The 14668-nt window shown below is 46.3% G+C and overlaps 1 protein-coding gene across 1 annotated transcript; it reads left to right on the top strand.

The window, feature by feature from the left end:
• Window positions 1-318: 318 nt before the first annotated feature.
• Window positions 319-4699, top strand: LOC105947458 (cleavage stimulation factor subunit 3-like). Its single transcript, XM_031902257.1, has 5 exons — window positions 319-391; window positions 963-1158; window positions 1537-1642; window positions 2028-2128; window positions 4667-4699. The coding sequence occupies exons 1-5, from the start codon at window positions 324-326 to the stop codon at window positions 4697-4699; spliced, it is 504 nt and encodes a 167-aa protein (XP_031758117.1). The 5' UTR covers window positions 319-323.
• Window positions 4700-14668: the final 9969 nt, after the last annotated feature.

Raw genomic sequence — 14668 nt, 5'->3', positions numbered from 1 at the left:
ACTAAACTCTCTAACGCCATCAACCGATTGGGCATGCCCAGCGCTCAGTTCCCAGTAAATATATGGTTTAAGTAGGGTGTTTATATGACTAACCTAAATGTTTGTAGCCTTAGGTGAAAAAAAATATTTTACTGCCCCTTTAGAGTTTTGGAGCTACTGCCTGTAGCTTCCTTGTAGGTATGTGACAGGTCACATTTACTTACCAACATGTGTGAAATAGTATGTTATATGTACATGTTTAGTTATTTAGGTGCGGTTATATGATAAGTAAAATAATATTAACCGGATCCTAAATATCCTAAATATTTTTTTTGCAGAGGACAATGACACCAATAAGAGTATTATTTGAACGAGTTTTAACATCAGGAAGTTTGCCTCCCGAAAAATCAGGGTGAGTCCGAATATAAAGTTGACTTGGTATATGGACGGCCAGACATAGAAACTGCAGTGAGAGATGAGGGTCTCAAGTCAAGGGCCTTCCCCTGCGCAGCCTTAAGCCTTTTGCTCTACACTGTCATGTAACACAGACTGCAGGGTTTATTTTATGATTCTTTTCCCAGTGCAGCATAAAAGCTTTACCCAGTGGAGCCCTAAGCAGGCCTGTACCCTCAACTGTATCATGGGAAACATCATATATTTATATGGTAGAATTCCTATAAAACTCTATTCGGTTCATACGCTGCCCCTGTGCAAGTTTTGCTGCTCGTGCAACAGCAATGCCATTCCCCTGCTCAGATTAAATCCTGCCTGCTCATTGCTCAGGCTTCATCCCTGTGCAAGTGTACAAGGACAGCACAGGGGAAGGGGAAAGTGAAGAGGGAAGAACAGCTAAAGCGAAGCTGCACAATGCTGCTGTTATATGCTGAATGTGGCCTTTATACAATGTCTGACAAACTGGAAGCCTCACTTTGTCCCTATTTGGGAAAACTGAATTTCCTTCTTTTCCCCCTTGATTTCTGCAGTGAGATTTGGGCACGCTTCCTGGCCTTGGAAAGTAACATTGGAGATTTAGCTAGTATACTGAAAGTGGGAAAAAGGAGATACACTGCATTCAAGGAGGGGTATGAAGGGAAGGAGACGGCACTCCTTGTGGATAGATACACATTTATGGACCTGTACCCCTGCTCCACAAGTGAACTGAAAGCTTTGGGATACAAGTTATGTCGGGATCAGGGTTTGTACCTGTATATAGCTATCCCGCCTTTTCTCCATTATGGGAATGATGTTAAATTCATATATTAACGTGGTGCTTAGGCTTATCTTTGGGCTCTAGTATATGTGCCAGCAGCTGCTGTCCCTTACCGCTCCCATGCCTTTATACCTAGCAGAGACACATTTATTTCTTTCTCTCCCTTCACGTTTGCTTCTCTTTTTCAAGATTCTCAGGCAACAGCAAACTGCTGCTTGATTAACCAATAAAGGAACAGATATGGCTGGTTGCTATTGGCAGCTTGCAGTATTGTCAATTAGCACAAGGAAATGTGTCTTTGCCTCACTCCTAACTTATTGCCAGTAATGTCTCATTCTTATTTCTAGGATGTACCGAGAGCCAAACTGGCAGCACTAATCCCAGACCCTGTGGTAGAGTATCCCAAACCTGACACGTCCCAGATGATCCCTTTCCAGCCGCGACATTTAGCTCATAAGCTTTTGTAAAGCAAACTGATTGCTTCAACTAGGAAAATCTTTTGAGCACTTTTATTTGCTGATTGTAACTAGTTGCTTCTTTATCAACTAATCCATTCCTGGGGGTGCCATGCCTCCATGCACACCATGTTATCTGCCTGGGAGTGCTGCACATTGGCCCGCTGCCATTGGTCACTTTAGTAATCGCACTCCCTTTCCTTTTTATAGGGCTGCATAGAAATAACCTGCAGATATATTTCTGTGACTAAAGGAAAATGTCCTTTACTCTTAAATGTGCATGAAAACCAAAGGCGACTGCATAATTTCAAGAGCTGATAGTGTTGGCTTGCAGAACAGCTGCATGTAATAACCACTAAAAACAATATTTTTCTGTTCTGTAGCACCTGGACTCCATCCTGTTCCTGGCGGAGTATTCCCAGTCCCAACAGCTGCAGTGATCTTAATAAAGCTGCTTCTGCTTCCTACCCCTATTTGCTTCCAGGTTAGTGTGTAATTTTGCTTTTTTTTTTTTACCTTTGCTTTGACAGCCAGGAGAGGAGGAGAGGGCCGCAATGAGAGATGGGCCACAGAGGATACGTTCTTCTCTAGCTGTTGATGGCCCATCATTACTGGGACCATGGCTTCTATCAGCAATCATGTGTCCCTATTCTACTAAGTAAATAGGACCATCCCCACCAAGAGGGCCCAACTATCAACCCATTGGTCACCTGTGGCCCTTGCACCCTGCTAGCAAGAATAATTGGGCCCCAGTGAAAATAAAGTGACCTTCAGAAGGAAGCATGGTCACACCCCCTGATCCACCCCAGTTGCCCATTATACAACAATATGCCCAGTTGATGTCCAGGCAACCAATCAAGCCTCATTTTATAAAAGGGTTTTTTACTGTAATATTTAGCTAAACATTTGCATTTTTAGGCCAATCATTCTGAGTACTGTTGGGTGGGATTATGAATTAAAAGTTTCATTCTTTCATCTCTTTACCCCCAAATTACACACCTGCCACCTTACCAATGAGATTGTGCTAAGATTGTAAGCTCTTTTGGGCAGGGCCCTCTTCACCTCTTGTATTGGTTATTGATTGCTTTATATGTTACTCTGTATGTCCAATGTATGAAACCCTTATTGTAAAGCGCTGCGGGATATGTTGGCGCTTTATAAATAAATGTTAATAATAATAATAATAATAATAATAATAATAATAATACCATAGCATCGTACAACTATTTAGCAGCCTATTGTTACAAAGGAGAGACCATATAACGTCCATAGTGATTCTTAAGGGTGCTGAGCTTAGTTTGCCTGCAGACCTGATTGGTTTACCAGCCAACACAGGAAACAGGCCCAATTGCCTTTCCAACCAATGACACTTTTGCATTCAAAAATGGTGCCTAACAAATTGCCCCAACACCCTTTTATCCATTAATGCAATACCACTAACAGTCTCCAGACTCTACATTAAAATTTATGGGGTGACTGCTAATGATGGAAAGCCAATGCAGATCAAGGACATGACCCCCCCACATAAATGCTTTATAGCATTTATGTGTATATGTTAATAAAATAATTTTGATTTTACTATACACCTGAGCTTGATACTTTTTCTGGGTTCTTTTTCCTAGGCCCAAAGGGTTCTATTGGCAGAGACATGTTTATAGGTCTGATCTCCCCTCACCCATTTCTCCCACCCCTGCCCCCTGATTCCACCTTCTCTTCTTAGTTACCCTTTTCCCTTGCACCACAGGTCTCCACCCTCTGTAAACTTCCCTGGCAATACTATAAAAATGCAAAACACCATTCAAATATGTATTAAAATATTTATTTATAATTTAGATATGATATATATGAAAGTTCTCATTTACATTAAGTTTTAGTGTAGCTGGAAGGTTCCTATTTAATAGTTGATCCAGAGGAAGGCGAAAACCCCATCTGAAGCCGGAGCCAATTTGCCTCAGGGGGAAAAAATTCCTTCCTGACTCCCAAAGGGCAATCGGACAAGTCCCTGGATCAACTTCTACTAAGGGTTTATGTCAGTGTCCCTGTATTTTTACCTTGCTAAAAGGCATGTAACCCTTTGTTAAAGCTATCTAATGTACGGGCAGTATTTTTAGTGGATTATGAAGGGAGAAGCCTCTGTAGGGTGCTGTAAGGGGGTGTTGGAGCTGTGCTTGTCTGAAATGTAGATGTTGGAGGCTAAGACTGATGGCAGTGGATGCACTGTTTGTGATGAGGTTGGTGAAAGTGCAAATACTGTATGATGTATTAGTATGGTGGTCTGTTGGTAGAGGAGCAGCAGGAAAAGAAAGAGGGGCTGGTGGTGGAGCCAAAGAAAGAAACAGAGAATGAGAGCTACAGAGTGAGGTGCCACTGCTGGAATTGGGCTCTCTAAAAGCAGGAATCCAACTGGTGGAGCTGCACATATTAAAACTGGATCCCACTATTGGAATGTAAAGTCTGTGCTGGTGTAGATGTTGGAGAAAAAGGGCCACTGGTGGAACTATGGCTGAAGGGGAGATAAAGATGGTGGGTGGAGGTTGTGTATAGAGTGTTACCTGCAATGCTGGGGGTGTAGCTGTAATTGGGAGAGGAGACGCCACTGGTGGAGTTATGGGTGTCTGAAAAGCGGATTCTCCTGGAGTTTCAGATGGAGGCGCAGGTTCTGCTGGTGGAGCTGTAAAATAGAATGAAAACCAATAAGTAATGTGTCATTATGAGTATTCATTAAGAACAATGGCATTACAAAGGATTTTATGCTCACACTGAATTCTCCTTTGCATTGAACAGTACAAGGGGTGCAGGCAGGGAAAAAATTATAACACAGATTCATGTGTATGTCTAAGCCTAAGTGTCTTATTTCAACTGTGTATACAATCAGCATTTAAATTAATTATAGGACAGGAGGGCCTAAAATGAACCATTTGAGATATATACTGTAAAAAAGTGTTGGCCTAAGGCTCTGTAGGCCCAATGTATAGGGATATTTAATGGAGACCGTACCTTTCCCTGTGGGTGTTTCTCCTAGGATGTTATTGCGGAGACTCATCCTGGGCTTTAGATGTTATTGGCCACAGGATCAATAACAAGGAAAGCCCTCCAGTGCCATTTGCTGAGCCGCTGTTTCTTCTGCTGAGGTCTTGTGTACGCAGCGGCAGAAGGCACAAGCGCCGCGATGCAGCCGTTCCCTGGCCCAGAGAGCTGCTTCCTTCACTCCTGTGTAGATAAACAAAATCAGAAGTGAAATTTAATTCCTATTTTTTCCTATCCTAAATTGTTACTATTATACTAAAATGTAATATTAAGGTGATGTAGCCCTCAAAATATGTTCATTATCCCTAGCGCCACTATAATAAGCCCAACAGCTTCTCAGTTTAGTGTTCATGATGGCGCAGTCGTACCAGATACAATGGATCCCCTCACCTCTCTTGGCCGGCTGCCTCTGCTGAGCCTGAAGGTGTTTTTGAATCTCAGCCCTGATGATCTTCTTGGGCGGCAGTCCAGCGATGAAGGGGTGCTGCAGGAGTTCCTTGGCGCTCCATCGCTCCGCAGGATCCTTCTTCAGACACAACTCCAAGAAGGAATGGAATTGTTGTGACCTGGAAAAAAAGGAAAAAGAGCTTTTAGCATTATTTGGTGAAAATAGAGCCCATTTCATTCAGTTCAGCTCTGAGCTGTGGGAGCATCTAGTGACACGAGCTGGGAAGGACTCACCAGGTGTTGGCATGAAGCTTCGGTGGTGGGCTCTGGATTATGATGTCCTCCACCCGTTTTTCCTTGTAGTAGGCTGAAAGACAAAAACACATATATCAGATCCATCCATGTCTATATACTGTACTATTTATTTCATCTAAAGAAAAAAGTGGGTATTTTTTTGCTGAAAATAGCAAATAAGTCCCAGTTCTTCCCATTCTGCTACAGAATATCTGCTGCTCCAAAGTATAGAATAAATATCCACAAATTGTTGAGATTTACTTACGTGGCTCTCCCTCGGCCATTTCGATGGCGGTTATCCCCAGCGACCAGATGTCACACTGGAAAAGAGACACCAAAGAGCATTAGAAGGAGGGAACTGGGTTAGTGGGTGATTCAGTTGTTACTGGGGTGGTTCTTCCATCAGTGCCTGCATACAATGAATGGAAAATATAGAATCTATTAGAACTGGGCCACTTAGCACCAGGCCCAGACTGGCAATCTGTGGGTTCTGGCAAATACCAGAGGGGCTGCTGTAAGATGCCATAGACAGTCACTATTTATTGGGCTGCTGGGGGGCTGTTTGGACCCCTGTGCCCTTGGAATACCAGGGCCTATTGTGAACCCCCGTCAGGGCCTGCTTAGCACTGATGGAAGAAATGGCCCCGATGGCTTTATGTTTAGTTCCCTTGCAACCTGAACTCCCCCTAACTGAATGCAGCACCCATTTGTGTAGAGAGGATGGGAGAGGCTGAAGAAAAGTGCCATCGGCTCCCCCCACTGCTTCTATGTCCCATTAACATTGATAGGTAAATGCACCCTGTTGTGCCAAGTATTATAAGTACAACTCACTTTGGTGTCATACGCCGGATCCTTGTCCTTCCTCCTTATGGCCTCGGGTGCCATCCAGTGTGGAGTCCCTTCAGGCTCCTTGCACAGTCCAGTCTTTGGGTCCAAGTCCCAGCAGAGTCCAAAGTCGACTGAAATGCCAGATTATATTTATCAATGAAAAATGACTTTTTAAATGCAATACAATAAAAACCTGAATGATGAAGTTTTACTCACTCAGCTTCACTCTCCCCTCCTTTGTCAGCATGATGTTTGGGCTCTTGATGTCCCTATGTACGGCCCGGTGCTGGTGGATGTGGTGGAGCCCCTGGGGGGATTGAGATGTAGGTTATAAGAATAAAAACAGACATAAGTCTAAATATTCCCAAGAGTGTAACACATTTTAGCAGAATGATGATCTATAATAAATATATATATATATGTAATGCAAAATCATAGAGGACTCCATAAGGGGTTATTGTGGCCTTACCTTTAATACTTCCCTGCAGATGTAGCCAATCCAGGGCTCCTTCAGGGATTGGCTGTTGCTCTTGATGAGGTCCTGGAGGCAGCCGCCGTCACAGATCTCAAGAACAATCTGCAATAGAAAGAAATGGTGTCAGGCCGGGGATTATATCTCCTCCGATGGAGATCTCTTTGGCACAAGAGGGAGAAACAAGATACAGCAAATAATTCCTTACTTCCAGGAGCTCCGATGAGTTCTTCTTCAGTGGAGCCCGGTAATAGGCTCCGTAGAAATCGGCGACGTTCTTGTGGCCGCCGAACTGCTGGAGGAACTTCAGCTCCCTGCGCACCGACTCCTCACTCTGGGGTGGAATAATAGAAACCCTTCAGCTCACATAGGCAACCCCACCAATAGGAATGATATGGAGAATGGAACTAGAAAGATACCCTACCCAGGTGATGTTCGCCATCTTCACTGCAACCACTCCTCTGCGATGGTGGAGACCCTGTAACACAGACACAAAGCTGTCACTTACATTCAAGTAGGAAAGAAAGGGCCCCATGTGGCCCCAAAACAGCAGTCTGATATGTCTGCCTAAAGCAGCCCAATGTGTGATGAGCCGGTGTTAGGGAATGGGATCCTGGGCACAGCAGGGGCAGCACTTTCACCCCTCTAGGAATTTGCTGGGGCCCTTACCTTATAAACGGCTGCAGCGCCGCCCTTTCCGAGGAGCACACCCTTGGTCAGCCGACCATCAGGAGGCTGGAAAATAGAATAAAAGGGGGATTTTATCAATAACATAATATTCCCCAGGGTACAAAACCTGCAGCCCCTACAGCAGTAGCAGTGAGTGGGGCCCAGTTTTACCCTCTTTCCTACTCACCTTATAAATCTCGGAGAGGGGTCTGGATCCTGCCTCTCGCTGAGGGAAAAGAGAAAGATTCTGTTATGTTCTATACTCTGTACATCCAGACCCTTCATTCAAATGGAACCGTAGCAGCTCCCTTACCTTCCTCCAGGGGGCGCAGGATGGCATTGCGCCTCGATCTTCTTGCTCTTAAAAGAGCAGTTGGGTATAAAAAAAAAGAGATATCAGCAGACGTCTATGGAAGATGTTATTTCCTAAGAAACGTCAAAAATGAGTTGGAAACTCGCTGAATATCTCAAAAATCTCAAAAAAATCTCTCTCTCTCGCTCTGAGTCGCTCGGAATCTCTCGTAATCGCTCAATATCGCTCGGAAATTTCACTTTATGGGGAGAGGGACAAAAGAAACTGTGAGCTCACATGCGCCGGCCCTCTCTGCTACACATTTCCTTATACAGGTATAGGACCCATTATTCAGAATGCTTGGGACCAAGGGTATTACGGATAAGGGGTCTTTCCGTAATTTGGATCTCCATACCTTAACTCTACTAAAAAATCAACAAAACGTTAATTAAACCCAATAGGATTGTTTTGCACCCAATAAGGATTACAAGGTACTGTTTTATTACTACAGAGAAAAAGGAAATCAGTTTTAAAATTCTAAATTATTTGAGTAAAATGGAGTCTATGGGTGACAGGCTTTCCGTAATTCAGAGCTTTCTGGATAAGGGATCCCATACCTGTATAATTATTCACACCCTCAACCAGTTCTCCCATGTTACAAACAGACCCTAAATGAATATGTTGTTCCGTCAAAATTGTGAAATGAGATTTTTCTCAGGTTAGCATCTTAACAAAATCTGTGCAATAACAGCATATAAGGTGAAGTTCCCCTTGAAATGAGAGTGAAACAGGTTGTATCCCTCCTCCCTTCTATTATAACATGAGGCCCAGTCCCTGCTGATGAGGAGCAGCCTCACAGCAGCACCATATCCCCACCAAACTTTATTGGTCACAAACAACTGAGCGCCATAGGTTGGAGGGGGATGCTGGGAACTGTAGTTCAGCAACAGCTGGGGGGCCACAGGTTGGGGAACTGACACTGTTATACTCCAATGCGCTCCTGTCATGCCTGGCATTATACATGGCACCCCAGGAGCAGCCAATGGGGGCAGATGTGCCATCTTGTACTGACTCATACCTATGTTTCCTAATATATATATATATATATAGGCGCAAAATAACTGTGGGCAAATCTCTGGGCAGGGCAGAACTTCTAGGGAACCAATGGCCGGGCCTATAAACTGAAGGCGGATAGTGAGGGACCTGCTGATCTGTTCCCATCTAAATCTCACCTGTCTGTAAAATAATATCTGATCATTTGCCCCTTTAAACCCCCCCAGCTGTTAGGGTTTCCCATGAGAATGGGCACAGATAAAGCCGAGCCTTTGGGTACTGGTATATACCAGTTGTGATTGGTGGGGGCCCTCCTGTTACAGATCATGGCTACATAACATGAAGCGCTCAGCTGTTACTAGAACTCCCACAATCCCTTGCTCCAGTCCATGCCATCATTACTAGCAAGAGATACTGAGAGTCTGACTGAATGTACCAATACATGGGCCGGGGGGGGGTATCAATCTGCACATAGGGGGAGTAGCAAGAATGGCAGCTCCCAAATAGAGGGGATCCCATAGAAAGCAAGGGGAGGGTTACAGGCACTTATTTGGATTTCATGGAATATAAAGGGACATGTAGGCCAGTGACAGTTATAGGACTACAGGCTGCAGCTCTGATAGGGGATGCTGGGACACGTAGGCCAGTGACAGTTATAGGACTACAGACTGCAGCTCTGATAGGGGATGCTGGGACACGTAGGCCAGTGACAGTTATAGGACTACAGACTGCAGCTCTGATAGGGGATGCTGGGACATGTAGGCCAGTGACAGTTATAGGACTACAGACTGCAGCTCTGATAGGGGATACTGGGACATGTAGGCCAGTGACAGTTATAGGACTACAGGCTGCAGCTCTGATAGGGGATGCTGGGACACGTAGGCCAGTGACAGTTATAGGACTACAGGCTGCAGCTCTGATAGGGGATGCTGGGACATGTAGGCCAGTGACAGTTATAGGACTACAGACTGCAGCTCTGATAGGGGATGCTGGGACACGTAGGCCAGTGACAGTTATAGGACTACAGGCTGCAGCTCTGATAGGGGATGCTGGGACACGTAGGCCAGTGAGAGTTATAGGACTACAGGCTGCAGCTCTGATAGGGGATGCTGGGACACGTAGGCCAGTGACAGTTATAGGACTACAGGCTGCAGCTTTGATAGGGGATGCTGGGAAATGTAGGCCAGTGACAGTTATAGGACTACAGACTGCAGCTCTGATAGGGGATGATGGGACACGTAGGCCAGTGACAGTTATAGGACTACAGACTGCAGCTCTGATAGGGGATGCTGGGACACGTAGGCCAGTGACAGTTATAGGACTACAGACTGCAGCTCTGATAGGGGATGCTGGGACATGTAGGCCAGTGACAGTTATAGGACTACAGCCTGCAGCTCTGATAGGGGATGCTGGGACACGTAGGTCAGTGACAGTTATAGGACTACAGGCTGCAGCTCTGATAGGGGATGCTGGGACACGTAGGCCAGTGACAGTTATAGGACTACAGGCTGCAGCTCTGATAGGGGATGGTGGGACACGTAGGCCAGTGACAGTTATAGGACTACAGGCTGCAGCTCTGATAGGTGATGCTGGGACACGTAGGCCAGTGACAGTTATAGGACTACAGGCTGCAGCTCTGATAGGGGATGCTGGGACACGTAGGCCAGTGACAGTTATAGGACTACAGGCTGCAGCTCTGATAGGGGATGCTGGGACACGTAGGCCAGTGACAGTTATAGGACTACAGGCTGCAGCTCTGATAGGGGATGCTGGGACACGTAGGCCAGTGACAGTTATAGGACTACAGGCTGCAGCTCTGATAGGGGATGCTGGGACATGTAGGCCAGTGACAGTTATAGGACTACAGGCTGCAGCTCTGATAGGGGATGCTGGGACATGTAGGCCAGTGACAGTTATAGGACTACAGACTGCAGCTCTGATAGGGGATGCTGGGACACGTAGGCCAGTGACAGTTATAGGACTACAGACTGCAGCTCTGATAGGGGATGCTGGGACATGTAGGCCAGTGACAGTTATAGGACTACAGGCTGCAGCTCTAATAGGGGATGCTGGGACACGTAGGTCAGTGACAGTTATAGGACTACAGGCTGCAGCTCTGATAGGGGATGCTGGGACATGTAGGCCAGTGACAGTTATAGGACTACAGACTGCAGCTTTGATAGGGGATGCTGGGAAATGTAGGCCAGTGACAGTTATAGGACTACAGACTGCAGCTCTGATAGGGGATGCTGGGACATGTAGGCCAGTGACAGTTATAGGACTACAGACTGCAGCTCTGATAGGGGATGCTGGGACATGTAGGCCAGTGACAGTTATAGGACTACAGACTGCAGCTCTGATAGGGGATGCTGGGACATGTAGGCCAGTGACAGTTATAGGACTACAGGCTGCAGCTCTGATAGGGGATGCTGGGACACGTAGGCCAGTGACAGTTATAGGACTACAGACTGCAGCTCTGATAGGGGATGCTGGGACACGTAGGTCAGTGACAGTTATAGGACTACAGACTGCAGCTCTGATAGGGGATGCTGGGAAATGTAGGCCAGTGACAGTTATAGAACTACAGGCTGCAGCTTTGATAGGGGATGCTGGGACACGTAGGCCAGTGACAGTTATAGGACTACAGGCTGCAGCTCTGATAGGGGATGCTGGGACACGTAGGCCAGTGACAGTTATAGGACTACAGGCTGCAGCTCTGATAGGGGATGCTGGGACACGTAGGCCAGTGACAGTTATAGGACTACAGGCTGCAGCTCTGATAGGGGATGCTGGGACACGTAGGCCAGTGACAGTTATAGGACTACAGGCTGCAGCTCTGATAGGGGATGCTGGGACACCTAGGCCAGTGACAGTTATAGGACTACAGGCTGCAGCTCTGATAGGGGATGCTGGGACACGTAGGCCAGTGACAGTTATAGGACTACAGGCTGCAGCTCTGATAGGGGATGCTGGGACATGTAGGCCAGTGACAGTTATAGGACTACAGGCTGCAGCTCTGATAGGGGATGCTGGGACATGTAGGCCAGTGACAGTTATAGGACTACAGGCTGCAGCTCTGATAGGGGATGCTGGGACATGTAGGCCAGTGACAGTTATAGGACTACAGGCTGCAGATCTGATAGGGGATGCTGGGACATGTAGGCCAGTGACAGTTATAGGACTAGAGGCTGCAGCTCTGATAGGGGATGCTGGGACATGTAGGCCAGTGACAGTTATAGGACTACAGACTGCAGCTCTGATAGGGGATGCTGGGACATGTAGGCCAGTGACAGTTATAGGACTACAGACTGCAGCTCTGATAGGGGATGCTGGGACATGTAGGCCAGTGACAGTTATAGGACTACAGGCTGCAGCTCTGATAGGGGATGCTGGGACACGTAGGCCAGTGACAGTTATAGGACTACAGGCTGCAGCTCTGATAGGGGATGCTGGGACATGTAGGCCAGTGACCGTTATAGGACTACAGGCTGCAGCTCTGTTAGGGGATGCTGGGACACGTAGGCCAGTGACAGTTATAGGACTAGAGGCTGCAGCTCTGTTAGGGGATGCTGGGACACGTAGGCCAGTGACAGTTATAGGACTAGAGGCTGCAGCTCTGATAGGGGATGCTGGGACACGTAGGCCAGTGACAGTTATAGGACTACAGACTGCAGCTCTGATAGGGGATGCTGGGACACGTAGGCCAGTGACAGTTATAGGACTACAGACTGCAGCTCTGATAGGGGATGCTGGGACACGTAGGCCAGTGACAGTTATAGGACTACAGCCTGCAGCTCTGATAGGGGATGCTGGGACACGTAGGCCAGTGACAGTTATAGGACTACAGGCTGCAGCACTGATAGGGGATGCTGGGACATGTAGGCCAGTGACAGTTATAGGACTACAGGCTGCAGCTCTGATAGGAGATGCTGAGGAAAGCAATGGCTGCCTGTCAGTAACTGTCACCAGCCTCAGGCAGCCCATTAGCAGCTGGGAAGTGGCAATTTTTTCCATAAAAAGCTTTTAGATACGGCAATTTTATAAATAAAGTTAGATACAGAGAGAAATATGAACATTAATTAGAGCATTAGAAGAGAAACCTAAACACCAAGTGCCCAACTGTCACCCAGAGCGACCGTTGGGACAAATGGGACATTTCAGACTTTTCCCCAATAAGCTTTAAACTTTATAAAATACATATAAAAATCCAGGGAAATGTGAATATTAATATTAGAAGATGAATCTGAGCCCCAAATATTATGTGTTACTTGTATTTCCCAGAGAGGCTCGTAGCCTCCCTGCTCCCCGAGCCCAACTCTCCCATAATCACATTTTATATTTAGCAACATGGCAGAATATGTGCAAAACCAACGCCAGTATCCCAGGCGCCCCCTAGTGGCGCGATTACATAGCGATTTGAAGCATTTATACCACTATTTTCCTGTAAATGCCCCCCCTGCCCCCCAGCGCTGCACTTACCTCTGATCCCAGAAATGAAGTGATAAAGCCGTTAGTATAAGTGACAGTTGGCCATACGGCCAGTCATGTGATTTCTTATTGTGTTGGGCTGAAACCCCATAGACTGTTCTGCCACTTTGGCTCATTCTTCCGCTTCTTCTTCTTATTATTAGTGGGGCTTGTGAAGCAAAGAGTCACTCACAGGCTTATTTTTATTATTCTTCCGTACAAAAGTTCAGCGCGTAACTAGTCCCACACCGTTTGTCGTAGCCCCATGAGTGAGGTGTCAAATCGTGCGGCCTATTCGGGAATGGGGTGCTATGCCTTTTCTAGGGGGTGGGTGGTTAATTGCCCCAGCAGGGGGCAATTAACCACCGTTTGTCATAGACCCATGAATGAGGTGTCAAACCGTGTGGCTTATTCGGGAATGGGGTGCTATGACTTTTCTGAGGGGTGGGCAGTTAATTGCCCCAGCAGGGGGCAATTAACCACCGTTTGTCATAGACCCATGAATGAGGTGTCAAACCGTGCGGCTTATTCGGGAATGGGGTGCTATGACTTTTCTGAGGGGTGGGCAGTTAATTGCCCCAGCAGGGGGCAATTAACCAAACTGAAGGAAACATTGTAATATTGGGGTACGAGTTTTGCCACGGCAAGCACCACTCACATTTTCTTCAGGAAATGTACCTCTCTAGTTGTTATTGTTTTTGTGCAGTGATAGTGCAGTTGACACACTGTCAAAGTACAATGTTTTAAGGTTGCTGCTTTTATATGCATTCATTCAACCAGGTCTTTCTTGTTGCATGTGCAGTATAAGCTTACCGCTTGGTTGTTTTTCTGATGTGGGTTGATACCGCATGATATTTTGATGGACTTTTTAGAAATTATTTTACTGTTACTAATAATAATTTGAAAGATAATTGTATATTTCTAAACTTTTAGTAAGGGGAGTAGCCTAGAACGGGGCCCTTTGGAAAAAAGTAGCCTAGGGCAGCGTTTTTCAACCACTGTTCCGCGGCACACTAGTGTGCCGCGAGATGTTGCCTGGTGTGCCGTAGGCAGGGCACCAATGTACTAGGGGGGCACTGCTCTTGGCACCAATGTACTAGGGGGGCACTGATGCTGGGCACCAATGTACTAGGGGGGCACTGCTCTTGGCACCAATGTACTAGGGGGCACTGCTGCTGGGCACCAATGTACTAGGGGGGCACTGCTGCTGGGCACAGAGTTAAATTTTTTAACATTTTCTAATGGTGGTGTGCCTCGTGATTTTTTTCATGAAACAAGTGTGCCTTTGCCCAAAAAAGGTTGAAAAACACTGGCCTAGGGGTCTCACATCTCATTAATCCACCACTGGCAATTGTAGAAAACAGGACATATTAAATAAGATTCAGCAATAAATGTGTATGTAACTGAATTTGAGCTATTAAATCGTAGTGTTTGTTAAGGCCAAGAACCCTTGGAAAAAATGGAGCCCCTGAAACAGACTAGCATCTAGAGCAGGGGTGGCCAATACGTCGATCACGGTCCACCAGTCGATCCCC

Source organism: Xenopus tropicalis, chromosome 5 (genome assembly GCF_000004195.4).
Source record: "Xenopus tropicalis strain Nigerian chromosome 5, UCB_Xtro_10.0, whole genome shotgun sequence".
Classification (NCBI taxonomy): Eukaryota; Metazoa; Chordata; class Amphibia; order Anura; family Pipidae; genus Xenopus; species Xenopus tropicalis.
This window is presented reverse-complemented; position numbering and strand designations above follow the sequence as displayed.